The sequence below is a fragment of the Nelusetta ayraudi genome, unplaced genomic scaffold (genome assembly GCF_046127955.1).
Source record: "Nelusetta ayraudi isolate G7.1 ecotype Tasmania unplaced genomic scaffold, CSIRO-AGI_Nayr_v1 ptg000075l, whole genome shotgun sequence".
Classification (NCBI taxonomy): Eukaryota; Metazoa; Chordata; class Actinopteri; order Tetraodontiformes; family Monacanthidae; genus Nelusetta; species Nelusetta ayraudi.
Genome location: NW_027466125.1, coordinates 895,001 through 910,001, shown reverse-complemented (window position 1 = coordinate 910,001; position 15,001 = coordinate 895,001). Strand labels below are relative to the sequence as shown.

General features: G+C 43.7%; 1 protein-coding gene across 1 annotated transcript in view; it reads right to left on the bottom strand.

Moving 5' to 3' along the window:
* The window catches only part of aff2 (AF4/FMR2 family, member 2), an 88,163-nt gene that overhangs the window by 37,858 nt on the left and 35,304 nt on the right, over positions 1-15,001 (bottom strand). The window contains exons 7-9 of the mRNA XM_076043392.1: positions 13,452-13,488; positions 11,829-11,889; positions 6,687-6,741 (exon numbers count right to left, since the gene is read on the bottom strand). Coding sequence (XP_075899507.1) covers positions 6,687-6,741; positions 11,829-11,889; positions 13,452-13,488 — 153 coding nt within the window. The remainder of the gene's footprint in view (positions 1-6,686; positions 6,742-11,828; positions 11,890-13,451; positions 13,489-15,001) is intronic.

The window sequence follows — 15,001 nt, the reverse complement described above, 5'->3', positions numbered from 1 at the left end:
TAATTTTTTTTTTTACAGCCGGATGGATTCCTTATTTATGTAAGTACGGCGTGCGTGTGTGTGTGTGCATGTTGGGCGGCCTATTTGACGTGTAACACCAGCTGTAAGCAGCAAAAGACGCACAAAATGAACGCATATATTTTTTCCACCTTCCTCAAATCAAACAAAGATGAGACGTCACTGCTTGCTCAGCTGCACCTCTCTCACCCTCTGTTTAATCATCCACTCTAAAAAAGTATTGCATCCAACCCGTCGAGCGCACTGTAACCCTATAGTAATATGTAGCAATCCTGTGACACTATTGTAACACTGTAACACTGTAGTCACACTGTAACATTGTGGTAATACTATAGTGAGTCTTTAGTAACGCTAACACTGTAGTAACTCTGTAGCACCACTGTAGAAATATTGCAGTAACTCTGTAGTAACACGGTAACACTGTAGTGACACTGTTGTAACGCTGTCGTAACTGTGTAATAACTGCTCTATCTCGCTGGCCATTTCTGCACTTTGCTGGTTCGTCTCTCTGTGCAGCAGACAGTTGTGATGGACCCCTCTTTCAGTTTCATAGCCACAGATGAAAACTCCAGCGATAGGGTTAAGGGAAAAAAAAAAAAGTAAAATTCTATAAAGACAACAACAAAGTTTTTTGTTTCAACCCTGCTTTTTACCTTCTGGAACTTGAATCAGGCCCCAAACTGCAACTTTCGCTCTGTAATGATATGTTTACAGGCCGCACAGGCTTTTTGGGTCGGAACTCCACGTAGACTGGCTCTTTGAGCGACGCCAACCCTGTTCTTATGTGTGTTCTCGTAAAAACGTGACGCCGGACTTGGAATGAATTTGGGACGTTTTGCTTTGCTGTGCTCGCAGACTCTTGCGTGTGGTGCCACGTTAATGTTGATGTGGGAGAGAATGGAATTGGCTCACGTCGTGGCAGCATGATTTAGAGGGGGGAAAAATATACTGTACATCCCTCCATTTTTGTATTTTACTATTTGTTTGCTGATATTTTTCTTTTGCTAGCAATTTATACTAACTAAAAATCACCTTTTAACTCTATGAATTTAAGTTCATTTCTGATAATCTTTTAGACTTTCTGCAACCACTTTTGGCGGTCCCTGTTGGCTAGCTAGACAATAGATTGCAGGTTTTTGTTTCCTTCCACATTGGCCTCCTTTTAAAAAAAAATAACCCGTAAGCTCCGCCCGTGTCTTTATACAGTCAGTGGCAGGAGTTCCATTTCTTCTTTTCTGTCTTTGGGTGTCTTTCTACAGCACCACTTACAGTCCTGATGCATACACTACACCAATGTCAGCAGTTTCTTATTTATACAGTCACACGATGATGCTCCGTCACAGGCATTTTTGCCATATTTTTAAAATTTTATCAGTGATGACTTTTCCGTGTCGTTGATGGTTTTTCCAGCACCTACAACTCATGTTGAGTATGCTGTATCACGTTCCGCCCCCCCCCGTCTTCTCGGAGGACAAGCGCGCTAGTACTGCAACTGCAGTCAAGATGTGTTTTGTGCCCGCGGCGCTGCTCTGAGTGAAACTGGAGCTTCTGATGCTCCACAAAGCAGCAAACTAACTGCTTCTCCAGGCACTGAACAATAAGTGCCAACGTTACTGTGGCCTATGGATTCATGCTACACACACACACACACACACACACACACACACACACACACACACACACAAACACATGCTCTTCAGAGTCATGTTGAGCTAAAGAATATGAAGATCATTTTGTTTTCATTCATTCATTTAGTTCATGACGACTAAATGGTGCATGTTAGACGATTTAATTGTACTTAACTACATGTAATCTCTGATTGTGTGGGAAACACTGCTGCGGTTTGGAGATTAGCCGCTGGATTTTTCATCCCTGTGGTTTTACATGTGGGGCCTCCTTATGATGAGACTAAAGCCTCCGGTGGGACCAGAACCCTTTGGGGCCTGGATCCCAGGAGAACCAGAATTAATCAAGAGGGTTCTCATAGAGCCGTTCTTGCCTTCTTTTTCCTCGTCTTTTTTGTCAGAATGTCAATAAATTACACAAATTACGGTGGCGGCTTGTGTCAGGGTGGGTACAAATAAATCTATATTTATGATCTAAAATAGATTGGACATGCATGTATATTTAAATCAATACTACGACTGGAGCAACGTTCGTGCTCAGAGGCCTCACAGCAAGCAGCTGCCAACTAGACAGAATTTTAATCAAGCCAAACATTGGGATTTAAGTGTTTATTATGGCTTTTAAAAAGCAAGAAAACCTCCACTAATGAGATTGTGTTTTCCAGTGTGCGAGAACGCTGACTAATACTCTGCTCCTCTTATAGTCAATAATTATTTTTTTTCTGTTATTTCTTTTTTTTAAAGGCATTAAAAAGTTTCCTTTTACTGTCTGTGACCGAATGGGAAAACTTGCACAGAAAAAAAAAAGAAGCTATGAGCTGCGAACGGCAGCATTTCAATATTATTCTTGAAACTGAATTAAACCAGAAAGAAAACAAAAAACAAAGAATACCTTTCATTAGATTAGCTTGGGCTGTTTTGTTTGATCAAAGGCGCCAAAGCATGCGACGTTTCCGCTCGGTCAAAGTCTTCAGCTGTGATAGACGACGTTCAATTAGAAAGAAAATGAATAAATAAGAAACTGGCACCGACCTGATGAACCTACTCAACATCTACTATGCAGCTGCTGTCATGCTGTGAGCAGAACATCCTGATTAACTGCTCTGAATACGGATAGGAGAAGAAGGAGAAGAAGAAGCCCTGACTTTGGTCCTCGCTGTGCAGAACACTTTATCTGGCTGGAGCTGTATTTATTTTAATAAAGACAACACTCTTTCTTTTTGTTCTTTTTTTAACTTTGACTTTGTTCTGACCGAGCCCATCCATCATCACCGGGGTTTGGAGGGAAAGAAGAAGAAAAAGAACATGAAGAAGAAGGAGAAGAGAGAAGGAAGGAAGCGGTGGAGATGAAGAGACAAAGAAAAGTCCTGCAGCGGTAATTGGGTTGCTGTTCTGGTGTCACTTTCTAAAGTCATTAGGAACATCTCTCCCTCTCCTCTCCTCCTCTCCTCCTCCCTCCATCCCCTCTCCATCCCTCCCTCTTCCCCTCCTCCTGCTCTTTCTTCCAACTCCCTCCCCTTCTCCGTCTCCACGCTTGCTGCCAAAAACATATTCATCATACTCCTCTGCTGCCCTCACAGCGCTGTGCCACAGCATACTAATGACAACGTGCCTGTGCCTGCCTGCCTGCCTGCCCGCCTGTGTGTGTGTGTGTGTGTGTGTGTGCGTGTGTGTGGTTGTGTGTTTGTGTCAGATGGAGAACGCCGGCGTGTGTGTGTGTGTGTGTTTTTTTTTATTTATGTGTTTGCTGCTGTCGGTGCTCAAGTATAAATCGGTTGCGGATGCACTGTGTGTGTGTGTGTGTGTGTGTGTGTGTGTGTGTGTCTAATACATGCACGGCTGTGTATTTGATTATGTGTGTGTGTTCTTGTGTGTTTGCTGCTTCACTCGGGGCTATAAAAGCTGGATAACACACCGTGCACTCATTTGCTCTAAGCCTGTTAGCAGCGTGCAGAGGGAAGAATTCTTCCTGGCTCTGCCTCCGTCGCTCCCATTCTGTCTCTTTGTTTCTCGCTCTGTTTTCCTCTCCGCTGTCACTTTATCTTTGCCTCCTGCCGCCGTTGATATCACTCACTCTCATCTGTCTCTGTCAATCTCCCCTGCACTCCCTCTCTCTCTCTCTCTCTCTCTCCGTGACGCAGTCGCTAATTTATTCGCCTCTTTTCCGTCGTCCTCGTCTTTATTTTCAATGTGCAGCGCTGCTGAGTTTGAACCCTCCAGTCAGTGACTGGCCACTGTCCTGGGTAGGCCTTCGCTAGGACCGGGTTACTAATAGAGTGGCTGGCGAGTGTATACAACCTGCTTCAGGAGGTGTTGTGCGTTCAGAGATACTATTTTTTCCCCCCCTGCAGCTCTTGGCTGCAACCACTGGTTGTTTGACTCACCGTTGCCTGTCTATGGTCTTCACACACCCCTGCCCATTCTGACCTCTGACCCCTGACATCAACAAGGCATTTTCCTCCACGTAAACTGCCACTCATTGGCTATTATATCCCAGAAGACGGTGATAGCGGTGTGAAAATGCGACACCGTCAATCAGCAAACACCGGCTTCAACAGGTTTAAAGTCAATTCAGTCCACTTTCCCCTGCATTCCAACTCTCACTTTGAACTCTGAACGTCATCTGATTGACATGTGCTTGGCTGATCACCTGTTTGCGTAATTGAACATTGCACCTGATAAGTGCCTAACAAGTGTGCGATTGTACAAATTAATCAGGTACAAAATTAACGGTGCACACAAAAATGCAAAATTGACTGGTTGCAAAAGCGCTACACTGACCAACAACAGAAGAGATTTCAACGTTTTGGCACAGAGCCGCCTAATTAGCCGAACAAATTCATCAAAATGTTCCTAATTGTTGCCTCTTAAGTCGCTGTATGGTTTGCATCTCTGAGTCGTGAGAGATTTTGTGGGGGGGCACAATGTGCGATTGGATAACGACTTGATTACATCACTTGAATTTTCACCAAGTTGGGTCAGGCTCCCCAATATTCTATTGGACGTCTATTGCTGTTTGTTAGGTGTTTGTATTTTGGCTGCCACTGTAAAATCGGAATTTCCTTCCATGGAGAAATAAAATGGGACGGCTCTGAATCATCTCATAAGGTAAAAAACTCTGCAGGGTTTCTCCGGCTTGATACAATGTGCTGTGACTAATGGCCCACTTAAAAAAAAAAAGAAGCAAAGTGGTCTGGAGGAAAGTCTCTAAGCGGATCTCAAACTCGGCCTTGACCGATCTTTTTTTTTTTTTTTTAAGTGCAGGTTTTCTGTTATGTCGAATAGCTTCTCGCAAAAACCTCCATTCCGAAGCGATCAAATTCATCAGCTCGTCTCATCTCCAGTGTCGCCGGTGGTTTGACATTCAAATTCATCTCTTTCATTTCATTCTTTTTTTTTTTTTTTTTCCATTTCAAGACAAACCAGAGAACCGCTTTTTAGAAAAACAAACAAATATGCAGATGACTCCCCGCTGTGTGTCAATGAGAAACACACTTTCAGCTCAACTGGAACAATGGAGGCACTTAAAATCAGAAACAAAGCAAGCACAGACACACACGCGCACACAAACAACACACACATACTTAAATCAAGACAATACTGAACCCATATCAAAGCTGCACGAAAGACCAAATTAAAACCTAAATCTCAGTGGAATAAATATATATATATATATATATATATATATATATATATATATATATATATATATATATATGCATATATATATATATATATATATTTTTTTTTTTAAGATAATGCAACGTGATGCACTTACCGCAAAAAAAAAACAAAAAAAAAAAAACTATGCTGAATTATTTCTTATTTTTTTAGTGTGGCTGGATCCAAGTTGTAAATCAGACATGGCCACCTCTGTCACGGTGCTGTGAAAAGCAGTGGCAAATCAAGCGAGGAGGCCAGAGAGGAACATTTTCACACCACACACATAGAGACTGAGTGTTTGTTTGACAATGTGAGCGACGCCGAGGCTCAGATGCTACAATCCCACCAAACCCATTGTATTCTATCTCCACTATGAATGATCGTGTGACCATGACCGCCTGGTGATTACCGGAGCCACTTGCTGCGGCCCCTAAATGCACATTAACCGTCCGTAATTAGCGGTTCTGCTTTTCAGCATAATTACAATAACTAAGAACACTGTAAATGACCCACAATCATATATAATCACATATAATTACAACGTCCACCATTACGTGTAATTATACAATCAGAAGGCCGCTCGCGCGGCGGCCGGAGGAATGGCTGTCTTGTCATTAATAGGAAATATTTCGATGACTCTTTGATGAGCTGAGTTGGCGCAGCGGGGGTGGGTGGGCAAGGGTGGGGGGTGGGGGGGGAGGAGGGGCCAGTGGCGGCGAGCGCTTTGAACGCATCCCTGCCATCATTAGTGAAAGATGACAGAGATCAGAGGAGGGGGGTGGGGTTAGTGGGGGGGGGGGATCTGTTTCTTTCTCTAAGATAAAAGAAAATCAATAAAAAATAATGTACTACTGTGGAAAATGGATATCATGTAAACTGACTTTTAATTTGATGGCAAAAATTGTAAAAATGACTTTTTTTTTAGGGTCTCATTGATTATGCCGATAATATCTGTAATCATCACTGTAGCCGCCTGCCAAAAACTCTCAGCTGTGGCTTCGTGTTAAGATCACTACAGTCTGAGGCAGCATCATCATTATCATTGGCGTGTACTCTATTCAAGTATGTTTACAATTCCTTTTTTTTTCCCAACCGATTTCAACGTGTGTTTGTCTTCCGTGTGTCGCTCTGTGCTTGTCATCATGTTTCTTGTTGTTTTTTCATTGCCCATCATGTGGAAGAAAGGATGCGACAGAGGAACTGAAAGCTGACTGATGGCTAAAGTGCTTCAACCTCATTGGCTCTTCACCTTTGGATGGATGGATGGATGGACGGATGGATGGATGGATGAGACATGCGTGCAGCTGTGATGCACGCGTGACGTCTGACAGATGGGTGGTGAATGTGGAACTGAAGTGGAGGTGGAGGCTGAGATCTCACCTTTGGCTCGGCCTCCTCCTCGTCGCTGCTGATCTTCAGGTCGTCCTCCAGCATCCTGCGGCAAGAAGAGAAAAAAAAAAAAATTGAAGTAAAAAAGTGAGTGAAGCCGCAGCTGTGGCCTCAAGTCTGTTTCCACCAGGTCTCAACTGGACCTGCTGATTCACTTTAACCAACTTTCCCAATGCTGCTATCAATCATTCATGCCTCCGATGAAAACAGAGACCTTACAGACGGGGACGGAGGAAGACATCGGCCACGTCTGGCTCTGGTAAAATGAGCAGCGCCTACTGCTGGAGCCTCCAAGGTGATGCTGCGAAAATCCTGCGAGGTCGGAGTCGGACTGGTCCTGAGCTCATCTAACCGAATTGCTTTACATTGAGAGCGTTGATGGAGCCAATCGGATGTTGCTGCATCAACACTTTTGCTTCACCTGGAACACAGCAACTGAGAGCTGCTGACCTCTGACCTCAGGGCGGTCCTCTTGCTCTTATGACAAGAGGACCAGCAGTGGTGACCCCACTTGACCTCTCTGACCTCTCTGAAGGAAAGAAGGGAGGAAGGAAGGAAAGGAGGAAGGAAGGAAGGAAGGAAGGAAGGGAGGAAGGAAGGAAGGAAGGAAGGAAGGAAGGAAGCTTTCCTTGCTTCTCTCCACCTGCCGGCTACAATAATACTTGCTAAACAGATGTACAGCGGCATGGTGGGAAAGATCTACCAAAGACCAAAGTGGATAACTTGACCTCCCTTCCCTCTGTAGAGCAGCAGCAGCAGCAGCAGCAGCAGAAGCAGCTCCTTAACGCACAAATTATACAGTATTTATCCGCTCGTGTGCTGGCAGCTCCTCCTGCTTTATTGCCTTATATAAACCCCCCAACACAATCTGCTGGTATTTTAAACCGCCTCGCTGCTATTGTTATGACAGGAGAATCCCCTGAAGGGAGAGAGTTTTTTTTATTTTTTTTAAGGAAAAAAAAAAAAGAAAACAGCCTCGGCGAACTGCTATTGTCAGTGCTGCTCACATTGCCAAAATACACAGCCTCCCCCCCCCCCCCCCCGTACCCATCCCCACCCCTCCCTCACGCTGTGCTGGTTTTTCAGACGGGACCTCGAACAACTGGGAGAAAGGAAGACAGGCAGCGGCCCCGATGATAAGATACATCTGAATGAATGAATAATGGATCTGTGTTTTATTTCATGAGAGGAGGCGTGCGGAGGAATGAGCCGGAGATGGAGACGATAATGACGGAGAGAGGACAAGGAATATATATTTATATACAGAGTTGACAAAAGTATTCACAATCTGTACTTGAGTAAAAGTCCAGATACTTGTGTGATTTTTTTTTTCAGTAAAAGTACTGGTTCATCTACTTTACTCAAGTAAGAGTGACAAAATACAGGTTCTAAAAAAATATGTATTTTCGATGTGTTTATTTTTTATCTGTACTGAAAACGTACTGAACTCCACTTTTACATTAAGCAACATAACAGTAAGAAATATTGAAGTAAAGTGCAGATACCTAAAGAATCTACTTAAGTACAGCAACAAAGTATATGTACCTCATTACTTCCCACCGCTGTTTATATGGGCGCACAGAGAGGCAGAGAGCGGAGGTGCCGTTTTGAACGAGCGAGTCTCGGGTTCAAGTCTCTGACTCAGATGCTCGGAGTCTGGAGGTGAGCAACATTGCGCTTCCTCAGGAGGCTCCTAATTGGCCCTCTAGAAACAAGGCCTTGCAATAAAGGAAGTTCATCAGCTGCGGGGGCAGGGGATGCTCATATTTTCCAAATCAAAAAGCCACGCATGCTCGGCTATTGACTCACTAACCTTCCTGGTGTGGATCTTGTTGTTTAAAGAGAAACCTGCTTAATGAATCTTTCTCCTTTCAGCTGACTGGCAGCGATGATTCCCTGTCGATGACTGACAGACTCAGAGCAGCCAGATCAGACAGGACTGGAGTCCTAATTCTGCTGTAGTTATTTGTTAGCTTTGTTTAAGACTTGTTAGCTTATCCTCCTTCTGTGAATTACATTAAAAAAAATGCTAGAATTAGCCTCATAAATTCTGGGGGTCGTGTCAGTCAGCGTCGGTGTGCCGCTATGTTGTTTTCCTCGAGGTGCCTCATGTTTCAGCGCCAGACGCCCAAACACACTGAGCTGAGGTGTTTATTCATCTATATATTATATTATAAAAAAAATGCTTCTTAAAACCTCAATCTGACTGGAAACTGGCGGAATGTGGAGTTTCTTAAAATCGACTCAGAGGATTCGCTCTCTGAATCAAATCTAGTTTCTCCTTCCAGGTATAGAGAGAAATCCGCTCCAGATCCGGATCAGCCCACTCAGTTGTAAACCTGTTAGCTGGATGTGACGACGCCTCAGCTCGAGTTTTTATGTCCCCACCCATCGTAGAACCAGAACCAGCGGCACGCGCCTCAGGCATCAGGCAAAGATTCACACGCTCGTTCGTTGCTGTACGAGAACAATTAACTTTCATCGGAAATAATTGACTCACTTCATTTAGATTTCCTTTGGGCGGACAGATGAGGAGACAAGCGGCGAGTGACAAACACTGTGAGTGAGAATGTGTCACGGGTTTGAAATCTAAAATGTGTGCAAACGAGAAGGAAATAGATTTGGGATGATGAGAAATACACACTCGCTGCACCCTCCTACCTACTCCTCCGCCCCCCCGCCCCCACTCCTCCCACTCCTTAAATATTGGCCTGTTTCATTTTATTTTTATTTATTTTCTAAAATCCAACCATTTGGGTCAAATGCACGTTTGAGGAGCTTTTTTTAAACAATAATAAAACAACAACAACAGTGCAATATATACTGTATAAATAAATAAATATTGACTTTATAGTGAGCTTTTGTAGTGTAGTGTCAATAGACAGACATCAAGAGACAGCTAGAAAGATAGCTAGCTAGCTAGCTAGCTAGATACAGTAGCAATATAGATGATAGATAGAGATAGATAGATAGATAGATTGACAGATAGAGATAGATAGATACAGTAGCAATATAGATGATAGATAGAGATAGATAGATAGATAGATTGACATGTAGAGATAGATAGATACAGTAGCAATACAGATGATAGATAGATAGATAAATAGATAGATAGATCCCCTATGGCTCTACATTACCGAGCACCACTACATCAAATGAGAGGCTCCCTCCCTCCCTCCCTCCCTCGCGAGCTGCAGCCAGTTATCTGGAGAGTCTCTTCACCTCGGCTCACTCGCTCCCATGCAGCCACTTCTCCACGCCGTGCCACTGGATCACAGCGTAATGAAACTCCTGGTGCGAGAGGGTACATTACGCTCCCCGCTCGGCGCCCTAATGAAAGAAACAATCCTCCTGCTCCTGCTCCTAATGCACCATTACGGACCAGAGGCTGTGGGAGAGGACTTAATGCGGGATGAGTTTCCTGTAATGGCGCAACGTACGAAATATTCAGCAAAGAATGTTGCAATTAGCCTGAATGGTACAATTACTCTTGAATAAGCCGTGGTGGGCCTATTCATTATCGGGGGCATGTTGCGCCGCGGAGCTAAATAAAAGCCCCGCTCTGATTGGCTGCAGTGGACTCAGCGTTTCTTCCAGTTTTGTTTTTGTTTTGTTTTTTCAGACCGATTGCAATTATTTCCCGCTAATAAACAAAGCAGAATTTAAGCACTAAATAAAATAGGGTAACAAAAATGAACACACCTCAGGGCAAACAATAGTAATCAAAAGAAAAGAGAAGGGAAAGAAAAAAAGCTTATCAGCTTAGGAGGCAAAACAGTGTAATCAGCCATGAAAGCAACAACTCCAGAATGTATAATGGAGACATAATAGCCTATTTAGCAGCGGATTGGAAGCGGAGGAGAGGAGCGTTTACACGCTGACCCAGAACTCTAATGAAAGCAGATGAGCTCAGGACCAGTCCGACTCCGACCTCGCAGGACTTTCGCAGCATCACCTCGGAGGCTCCAGCAGGAGGCGCTGCTCGTTTTACCAGAGCCAGACGTGGCCGATGTCTTCCTCCCTCTTCTTCGTCTGTAAGGTCTCTGTTTTCATCGGAGGTGTGAATGATTGATGGCAGCATTGGGAAACTCTGATTAACCGAGTTGTCTGTGTTGTGTTTTCAGATGAAAAATAAATGAAAACCACATGATAGAACATGAAGCTAAGCTGGTTACGTTAGCTAGCGTGTCCCTGAGTCTTCGTGTTTTTGAACGTCATAGATGATTTATCGGCTGATATTTGAAGCGCAGCGTCCTGCACATCAGGACTGCTCAAACGCTGCTCCTATCGATGTTTATGTCGACAATCCGCTGCACCTTTGGCGGTTTGCATGTACGCCTCACAGCGAGAGGAAGGTCATGGCTGCAATTACCCAAGTCTTGTGTGGGTTCTCTCCGGCAACTCCGTCTTCCTCTCGCAGTCCAGAGAGAAGAACATCGGGCTGAACTGAGTCTGAGTGGTTTTGGTGGCAAGTGGAAAAAAAAAAAAAAAAGTTCGAGCCCAACTGTAATAACTAAGGGGGGGTGTTCCATTTCTTCTTTCTCCGTTTGTTTCGAATTAAATATTGGCCTGAAAAATGTTTTGGAAAAAATAATTGTAACAAATATTCCAAAGCAAACGCCATCCATCCTTGGCTGTTCTTGTTTAAATGGAGCTTCTTTTCAATAAAAAAAAAAAATGAATCAGTGCTCAGCAGGGAGGCGCTTCGCCCGCCGCCAATTAATAAATCACAGACGCGGGGGCCAGTCGGGGTCGTCAGGGCGCTGGACAGAAATCCTGGCCGGGGGGCGGATTTAGCAGCCAGGATTTGTTGCCCTCTCCGATCCCCGACCCTGCCACCATGAATCCTGCTGCAGCCAGAGACGCTGCAATATGCTGCCGGCTCGCATCAAATGAATGTAGCAGCACTTCCTCCCTCTGACCCCCCCACCCTCCCCTTTCCCCCCTCCCCCCACCTCCACCAGCACTGAGGCCTCAGCCAAGAGTGCAGCTTTCAGTTTACCTCCAGGACAACCAGCCAAACAACCAAGCAGCAGCAGCAGGTCAGAGAAATTTACACAAATGTGTGTGTGTGTGTGTGTGTGTGTGTGTGTGTATGAGAGAGAGAGAGTTCTGTTGTGTTGTAATACTTACGATTTCTGTGGTGCAGTCGGCGGTTTGGCGGCGGGCTTGTTAGCCGACACGCTACATCGCTCTGCAACACAACGGAGGACAGTTAAAGGTTAGGTGTGTAATATTTAGAGATTTTGAAATGAAACAGTGACAAGTGGGCGCAATTTAGATTGCAGATCTCTATCGCTCACCCTCCCTCTCCCGAGCTTGCCAGCGAACTACGGTGGCCTGCACGCACAAACCCAAATACCTTGTCCACCTTCTTCTTTTGGTATTGGACGCAAGCGTTAACCCTAAATACAAAGCCAGGTAGCTGGATTGTCCACACCAGGCTTCCTTAGAAAGATGGTGGTGCAAGATGGCAGCTAACTGAGAGCAAGACCCTTGATCTATGTATATTGTTGTATAAAAATTGATTAAGCTGCTTCAAATTTGGACTCTGGGTGTTTAATATGATTTTTTATATTGAAAGAAAGTCACAGAAAGCACCTCCATTCATAATCCATCACAACTAAGGTGTAAAATCGTGCATTCAAACCTGATGCAATACTTTCATATATTATCACTTCAATTAAATATTGTATCTTATACTTCTAGACAGAGACTTTGTTTCTCTTTTTGTGAAGAGTTATCTTTAAGAACCATCACAAAACCTTTTTCGACAGGAAGAAAGGGATTCTTTTCGCCGTTGAATGATCGAATCAATAACTCACAACAAAGTCAGTTATTATTATTACTACTAGTGCTGTGTGAAAGGCCACTCTCTCACTGAGGGTTTTATCCTCGTCGCTCGCCCACCTCTGCTCTCAGTTCAAACACAAGCAGCCGATAAACAGCCGGCGCTCGACTAAACACTCCAGCTCTGTAATAAATGATCCCTGTGTGTGTGTGTGTGTGTGTGTGTGTGTGTGTGTGTGGGCTCAGAACCTGCCACTGCACGTGAACCATCCTGGCATTGACTCACAACAATAATAACGTAACAAAAAGCAACGCTGGAGGGAAAGGATTGCTTGTCATCAGTCACGTTTGTCTGTTTTGCACGTCTGCAGTGTGAATGAGTGGCGTGTTTCACCACGTGGAATCATCCAGTGTCTTTGAATCACTGGAGAGTTGTTTGGAAATTGAATTTTCATTATCAATTTAAAAATATTAAGTATATTAAAAGTACAATATTATATTAGAAAATGTTCATCCTTTCATTCATTCATTCATTCATCTTCTATACCCGCTTATTCCTATTCAGGGTCACAGGGGTCTGCTGGAGCCTATCCCAGCTGTCTTAGGGCGAAGGCAGGGTGATACCCTGGACAAGTCGCCAGTTCATCGCAGGGCCACAATGTTAATAATATTATATTATATTAATCTAAATATAATCCCTTAAAAAGTAATATCATTTTATAATTATTATTTATTCATTTTATATATTTTTTAAATACACCTGCCTAGCTGCAAGAGCCGCCAGGGATTAGAAAAATGTAAAGAAGCCATAGAGTGAAAATTTTAATTTAGAAAGATTTAAATTGTATTTTTCTTAAATACAGAACTGAAAAAATGGGTATGGGCGGGGCAGGAGGCGGAGTCACACTGAAGGATGATGGTGCTGTTTGTTGCAGTGGTGAGTGCGACGATGCTGGTGGAACTCACTCTGGGTGCTGTAGGCCGAGGTCACAAGCTGCGAGTCCTGTGGGGGGAGAGAGGAGGAGAGAGAGAGATGAGCTGAATGAATAAACCAGGAGACGTCGCTTCTCATTTCTCAGCGCTGCTTGGCCTCGACTTCCTGCTATAAACCTCCGTGACAGACAGAAAAAAGTATTTTCGTCTAGACTAAAAAAAGCAAAAAACAAAACGACCAAAAAAAACACACACATGCTGGGACGCCACGTGAAACACGGCTGAAGTAAAAAACAAAAAAACTAAAATCGAAAACTTATTCTTGCGTTGTGTACATTACATTGTGTGGGAAGAATGCGGTAGAAGAAACTTTATCAGCATTATCTTTTTTTCCCCCCCTGACAACTTTTCCCTCCTGCCAGACTGTGTGGGCGAGCGAGCGAGTGAGCGAGCGAGCGAGCGAGCGAGAGAGAAGGAGCTGGCGGGCGAGTTATTCAGCAGAATTTGCTGGAATTTGTCTCCCTGCGACTCCCTTTTGTCCGATCTCTCCCTCTCTCTCACACGTTCGTGTGCGATGCTTCCTGCTTTATCGCAGCCCTTTAGAAAAAAAAAAAAAATGGAATCTAGAATTCTGACGAGGTTTCCACAGTGAACTGTTTGTCCCATCTGGTAATGGAAATAAAATGATAGAGGTTTATAAATTGAAATCAATTTTAAAAAACTCTGATAAGACTCAACATTTAGTGGTGGATTCATGGATCAGACGGTGTTGGTGATTTTTTTTTTCACAGTTAATCACCTTGTTGCAACAGAACAGCCTGTTATGGAATAAGCACGGAAAGGCTAAAGCCTGGACGTGCTTATTCCAAAGTTTAGAGACGGTCAAATGAAGTTCACTGCTAAGAGTCAGAGTGTATTTTAGGGTTTTATTTTGAAACACAGCTGAAAATCCAATATTCCTCAACCTTTCATTCACAGAATCTTCCAGCGGAAAAACTCTGATCTTCCCTCTAATATTGATGCCGACTTGATGGCTGAGCAGCCTCCAGTCCAACCAGGTCTCAGATGGGGACAGCTTGAGATTTTCTGTTCCGCTCTTTGACCGGCTTGAAATCAACTGGGGCAACATTCAAGAAAAGGTGACACAACTAAAATTGACATGTTACACACGGAATTGTGAAGCCAAATTGCGAGATCACTTCAGATCAGATTTAATCAAATCAAATCAGATTAGATTAGATTAGATTAGATCACATTAGATTAGATTAGATTAGATTAGATTAGATCAGATTAGATTAGATCAGATTAGATTAATTAGATTATATTAGATTGGATTAGATGAGATGAGATTAGATGAGATGAAATGATATTAGACTAGATCGGTTCGGTTTGGATTGGGTTGGGTTGGGCTGGGCTGGGATAGGTCAGATCAGATCAGATCAAATCAGATCAGCTCAGTTCAGATTAGCTCAGATCAGTTTAGATCAGCTCAGTTCAGTTCAGCTCAGATCAGTTTGGATCAGCTCAGTTCTATTCAGATCAGATCAGCTCAGATCAGTTTGGATCAGCTCAGTTCAGTTCAG